The sequence below is a fragment of the Poecilia reticulata genome, unplaced genomic scaffold (assembly GCF_000633615.1).
Source record: "Poecilia reticulata strain Guanapo unplaced genomic scaffold, Guppy_female_1.0+MT scaffold_437, whole genome shotgun sequence".
NCBI lineage: Eukaryota > Metazoa > Chordata > Actinopteri > Cyprinodontiformes > Poeciliidae > Poecilia > Poecilia reticulata.
The window spans coordinates 7,993-14,527 of NW_007615203.1; the positions used below are offsets into that span (position 1 = coordinate 7,993).

Genomic DNA, 6,535 nt, shown 5'->3' on the forward strand with positions numbered 1-6,535 from the left:
TCAATTTATGTAACGTATTTTCATTTTGGGCCATATTAAAAATCTGAATGTTCTTAAAGGGGCGGTTGTGCCAGATAAAACCCAAAATCAATACATTTTGCTCTTGGTGAAGGTAGATGCTTTTTTTCCTCTGCTCCCTCCGTGCCCTGCTTCCTCTGGTTTTGTCTTCTCTTTTTCTCTATTTTCGGAGCCTTTCTTTGCACATCCTCCAAATCTACAAATTATGGATCTGGTCTCTCAATACAATTGATCAAATTTTCTCGACGAGAAACTTGGGCACAGGAGAGCCCTCTTGTCCTGTGGGGTAACACCCGGTTATATCTACACATAACTGTAGATATTTTAGTTAAATGTTTGCGGCTGAAAATGACAGGGAAAAAAACATTTAGGCTTTTTGCTTCAGTGTTTTTTATGGAACATATTTGGTAAGTTACTGAATGCAAAGCTGGAAAGTGAGACTGAGTTAACAGTGAGGAGCCCAGGTGTCAGATGTGAAAAGTATCAGATCAAACTGTTGCACTGATGAAGAGAGTTGTTCAAAAAGAACAAAACTTGTTTTTTAGATTATATTTTTGTTGGTCAAACTGCTGTATTGAGTTTAAAACGGTCAAGTCCTATTTTATGAGCTGTTTTCTACGTTGGTTTTAGAAAGAGGTAGAACCAGTTCAATTACCAGTCAATTTATATCATTGCATTTTGACCAATAAATGCAATGATATTGGTCAAATATCATTGACCAATATCATTGGTCAATGATATTGACCAATCTGATATGGTCACATATCAGATTCTGATATGTGACCAATAACACATATCAGAATCTGTTAGCCTGTCTGTGCTACCAGAGTATGTAGCTTGCTAGTAGTGAGGCAAATACTAAAGTGAGTGTTCATCCTGGGATGACGGTCATTATGCTACATGGATGCATAACTTTAATCTGATTATTGGATTGTCAATAGTAACGTGTTAGAATACTTGTTACTGAAACAAGGGTTAGATTAGAGTAACGCATTACTGATGTGTTGATGGCGTAATAGTTTATGACATTTCTGCTGAAGCTATTTACTGATCTGTCAGGTTTCCGATATGCGTCGCCCCCAATGACAGACTCGTTCCTACGCCCTTGGGTCAAAGGATTGTTTATTTTAGGGGGTGACATCCAGTCACCGGAAAAAACAATCATTTATTAGGGTCATAAATCAGTCCAACAATTAAATTTTGTCATAAGGGTGTTTATATGTCTCTCTGAGGAAACCTGTATGTGTGCCATGGAGGTGTGCTGGTTTTTATAGCACTGTAAAAAAAACAAAAAAACAGCACCAGACCCTCTATAGTGTAAATCCAGCAGTTAAATGGGTTAAAACTGAAAAGTTTCCACAAAATATTTCTTTGTAAACAAATGGGCTGCTGAAGGTATTGCCTAGTTTTCTTTCACAAAAAACTAACCTGCTGCCTGTCTCCGGCTGTCTCCGGCTGTCAACGGGCGAGAGGCGGAGTTCACCCTGGACAGGTCGCCTGTCCAGAAGGTTTTTGTGGTCCCAAAAACCTTCTTTACCATTTTGACCTGCAGGGAAAAAAGTTGAGGAAATCACTGCCATAGTGTGATTAATCCCTATAATCCTTGTATGTCGACTGTAAATATGTTTTTCTTTTTAACAATCTATGACACCTTCTCATTTCTTTTTTTTTAAATATGCAAAAGATGGGGAAGCGATCATCCTGAAGTCAAATTCATTAAAATTACTTTAGAAAGCTTATATAAACTAAGACACATGCATTTTTTTTTCACACTGAAATCAGAATAAAACTTTTACGGTTTTTTTTAGGTCAATTAAGACTATCAAAATTTGCTCTATTTGCTAAATGGAAGAATAATGAAAGAGAAGATTTTTGAGGCAATTTTATTATATTCCTCACAGTCAAAATGTTAAAAACATTAAAATTAATATGCCCTGTACACTTAGGGACATCTGATGTCATTTCTTTAGAGGCTTATAATAGGTTTTTTGAAAACACTGTTTTGGATTACTGGAGTGGGAAAATGATCTCAGCTTCTCCAATGTAAAGATATTCTGTCGCTCACTGTTGCACTCTAACAACAACAACAAAAAAAGCTCAGATGATTTATTCTTGATTTATTCAGTTTTCCCCCCTGGCCTGGCCCTCCAAAAACGAGGGGAAAAACGTTTAACATCACATAGTGATTATTCCATCCCAGTCTCAGGTTATCATCATCATCATCATCATCATCTGAGTCACATGGCGACCAAACATGGCCTGTTGTTTATTGTCCTGTTGTTACGGGAGCTTTGACTCCATCCAAGGCCAACGTTTGACAGTGACGGCTCGCTGCATCTATTGGATTATAGGAGGGATTTAAAACCAGGATTAAGCTCTGGACGGGAGACGGCGTGGGGGCTGCGTGGCTCTTGCATCACAGGGGTGTGTGTGTGTGTGTGTTTGTGTGCGGGGAGAAGTTTGCTTCGAGGTTACGGAGCGCAGCTCGGTCGCTTTTGGCCGTCGTCTCCGGCCCCTGACTGTGGAACATGAACCTGTTCTGCTTCATGCTGGTAAGGCTGAGCTTCTGAAGTGTTTGAAATGTTTTGAGTTAGTCGGTCGGGAGAATCTGTTGGACTCCTGCGAACTTTTGAAGAGAGCCGGTCAGCTGAGGACTCTACGAGGAGCGCTGGGGACGTCGTTGGTGTTGGAAAGAAGATTCGGTTGATTCCTGAGAAGCGTTCTTCTCTTGCTGTACATAGTTAGGGATTCATGAAAACATGTTTATAGTTGTACAGACTTAACGTTAAGGAATGGAAGTTTAACATTTTATTGAATTCTGATTATGTATTTATGTATTTGTATTGATCAAAACATCAAATCAACCTTAAAAAAAACAACAACAAAAGTTTAAACAAAACCCTGAAGGGATTCTACTGGACTGGTAAAGCTGCGACACATTCATTGTTACACGATTTATAATTAAAGATTAGAAATGACTTGCTGCGATTTCTATCACAGGACTTGACGATAACAGATGAAGCAGTTATTTTTCTTTCTGCTTAAAGTAGGGAATGCACAGATTTTTGAAATGAGTTTTGTAACGAAAGTTGTCCAAAGAGCAACCCTGGCTTTGTAATCGGCTCCTTGTTTGAGAAATTGACATCCAGCAGCTTTCTCCTGTCTTGATTCTGAACATCGATGGCTCTGGGATTACTTTTTTTTTTTGTCACCTTTAGACACGACAGGTCACTTCTTCAGGAACTAGTTTGGATTTTTAGAATTGAGGTTTTGTGAAATTATTACCAGAACTAACTATAACCATAACTTACAGTGGCGGAAAGCTAACAGCCCTGACTGGACTGACTAGAACAATTCAAACTGTTTGCGGATATCAAACGTCTGTAGTTTTCCCAAGTGACTCAGAGACTCCCTTTTACTAAGCAAAGCATCGCCGGTTGAGACTGCTTCCTGTTCATCTTAACAAATAGTTTGAAATCCCATAAAGTTGTTTATTTTGGTTCAGCATGTTATTTGTGCTGAAAACATGAGATATGGTAAACTCATGTTAAGGTAACTATCATAAAAGGGAATTACATTACAACTTTACATTTGAACGGCGTGTAACTCAGTAGACGTGTCAGTCTACGTTAGATTGCATATAATCAGAGCACCCAACTGTCCAAGAGCCAACAAAGACAGTTTGTATTTGAATAGTTGTCAATTTTTCAGATGACGAGGACATAAAATCTGCTTGTTTTGTTTCCGTAGGATGGCTCCACTGAGAGCATCTATGAACCAGCCAACAGCCAGACAAACAAGGACGTCTCGCCCAAGTGTCAGTGCAGTTCTGGGCATCTACGATGCAAACCTGAGTGGGGCGGCTCAGACCCGTCCATCAGCTCTGTAAGTCCGTCTCCCTTCTGTCTTCCCACCACAATAAGCAGACACCGACACTGACGTTGAACTCTTAAGTAATTAATCCAGTTTTATTAAGCGTAGCCCAACACTGTGGAACGTAAAAGTCTCTGTGAGACGGTCTAGTGAGAAATTATACAAACTGAGTGACTGGTTTGGGCTTTCAGCTCAATGTTTAAGACGATGCTTTATTTTTTCAAGGACAAACATCAGACAAGGACCAAACCTACAGAGGAAAGCAGAAGGTACTTCATCTGAGCTTATTAACGCTTCTTTTTATTCCCCAATCAATGAGTTGATTAATTAATTACTATTTGCCATTTTAGATCATGTAAGCCAATGGAGGATGAAACCTTTGGTGAGTACAAAATAATAAAAGACTGCATTCTTAAAAAAAAAAAAACATGCTATGCTAGTTGGATGATGTTGCTAACCCAGACAAAATATCAGAATCAGGAAACCTTCAGCAAATCAGATCTGATCTGTGATTATTAATTAATGCATCAAAAGTTACAAAGGAAACTATTATTTAGCGTATAAATAAAAGACACAGTAATAAAAACCAGACAAAGGTTGCGGACTTGATGCATAAGGAGACTATTTTTTTAGTTTCTTCCTTTAGACTCACCCAGAGTTTGGTAATAATGCCCTCAGCTGCTTTTCATTTGCTATGAGTTGCATTTAAAAGGCTTGTTTTATAAAGTGTGTGTGTTTGGCCTTAATTTGACCTCAAACAGTTTCCTCTGTTTTCTGAAGCTTGCAGTGAGAGCAGCGCGTCAACAAGACATGTCCAAATCAGGGAGCCGGCCTCAGAAAGAACAAGGACAGATCCACCAGCTCAGGTAGAACCCGCCCAGAACAAATCTCACTTTAACATAAAATGAACTTTTACTTTACATTTTCCAAGCAAACAGTCTCACATTTGGATCCCAAGCGTGGCGCAGAGCATTTGAGTGCTTCCTTGCTGTTGGCGTGACTAAACAATGACCTTTTCTGCTCAAATGACAACTTTGCAAAGCTGTGCAGACGCCAGAGCGTTGTGAAATCCTGGATCCACGCGGCTGTGAGCGTCCGTCACGCTCGTAGAGAACTGCATGGGCACCCGGTCGATCCACGTGAAAGAAATGGTGGAGGTCATAAGCATTACATAGAGTCGTCACCTGACAAAATCACACTTTGCGTAGCCTGGTTGCTTCGCTCCAAAACAGTCGATGGAAACACGCTTAATTCGCATTTCACTTTTATAAAGTTCACCCAAAATTCTCGTCAAGATCGGATGGAAACATAGTGTCTTCATCTCGTTCAAATGGTGAATCGACTGAAACGAATTTAATTGCAACTGTGTCCGTCATTTATCATCAACTCTTGTGAAGTGTTGTTGGGTTTGTGGTGCGAGTTTCCAACATGTCTGAGCCGAACGGATGCTTTGTTTGTAACTGCAGCCCGGTGACTCTGCTGAAACCACGGGACGACTGAAAAAGCTTCAAAAACTGGTTCACATCAAGAACGGCCATCAGACTGACGGCGTCAAAGACTCGAGCGCAACCAAGAAACACGGTGAGTCACTGCAGGTTCGTCTCTGTTCTGTGATCCCAGTCAAAGTGGTGAATAATAATAATTTCTGCTTATATTCAGATTGCTTGGCAGAAGGGGTGAGACACAACGGCACGGTGCTGACCTGCATCGGCTTTTCGAGGAGGACGGAGAAGAGCTCCAGTAAAGCCGCTGCAGCGCCACACCCGCTTCAGCCGCGTCAGAACGCCAGGAGTCTCCCCGGAGGCCCGACCGAAGGAGGGTTCTGGAGCCCAAGGACGGGGTGTCGGAGGCGGAAGACGTTCGAGTGTCCGCACGCTCGCCACCGGACTCCTGGGGAACCGTGCGCCCACGACGGCGACGTCCCGTCCCCGCCCTGGAGCTTGGAGTGGGATCGGTTTGAGAGTCTGATCCGGGAGCTGGACCGGAAGCAGTCGGACCTGTCTCTGTCCCGGATGATCCGGTCACTCACGGATCTGCAGCTGTCACAAAGCAACGTAAGATGAGGACGCACGACACCATCTTCTGACAAAAAAGTTATTTTTTCATTATGTTGGGTAAGGGCGATTTAATTTAAATTAAAAATTTTTTCCATGAATATTTGAGAAGCTCTTGAATCTCCCATGGCAACCACTCAGCTGTGCAAAAATGCCTCTGAGCTGCAGTTTCCAAGCTTCCCTCTCCCACATCTCCCCCACTCAGCTCCTTCAGACTAGCCAGTAGCAATTGGCAAACGCCTGGTGGAACTGTTCATCTGCTGAGCTCATTATAGGAGCTGCTTCTCAGTGCAAAGCCGATAAAAATGTTGTTAAAATGTTAATAGAGAAGCGATGTCATGACGACTTCCTGAAGGCAAAGTGTCAGAAAGAGCAGAGGCCTCATTTTTCTCAAATTTCTTTTGTCATATTTGACATACGTCGCGTTTGTGTAACAGTTGAAGTTAGCATAGCTACTTGATTGTGCTGTAAAATGTAACATCGGATAATTTTACACAATGGGCGTCATGCCAGCAGAAAACGGCGCATGCAAACATCTGGTTTCAAGGGACGAGAAAAATAAAAATTCATTATTTTGAAGATGAGCGCAG

At 41.5% G+C, this 6,535-nt stretch overlaps 1 protein-coding gene across 1 annotated transcript; it reads left to right on the plus strand.

Moving 5' to 3' along the window:
* The first annotated feature begins 2,412 nt into the window (after positions 1-2,412).
* Positions 2,413-6,126, plus strand: LOC103461000 (uncharacterized). Its single transcript, XM_008403316.2, has 7 exons — positions 2,413-2,570; positions 3,769-3,903; positions 4,117-4,160; positions 4,242-4,273; positions 4,672-4,757; positions 5,358-5,472; positions 5,551-6,126. Exons 1-7 carry the CDS (start codon positions 2,547-2,549, stop codon positions 5,952-5,954), a joined length of 840 nt encoding a protein of 279 aa, XP_008401538.1. The 5' UTR covers positions 2,413-2,546; the 3' UTR covers positions 5,955-6,126.
* The last annotated feature ends 409 nt before the right edge of the window (positions 6,127-6,535 follow it).

Excerpts from the sequence above, each read along its gene's own strand:
- LOC103461000 (XM_008403316.2), top strand. The coding sequence starts at position 2,547 with ATGAACCTGTTCTGCTTCATGCTG. Across the intron at positions 3,904-4,116 it reads CAGACCCGTCCATCAGCTCT|GACAAACATCAGACAAGGAC; the intron begins GTAAGTCCGTCT and ends TATTTTTTCAAG. Across the intron at positions 4,274-4,671 it reads AATGGAGGATGAAACCTTTG|CTTGCAGTGAGAGCAGCGCG; the intron begins GTGAGTACAAAA and ends TGTTTTCTGAAG.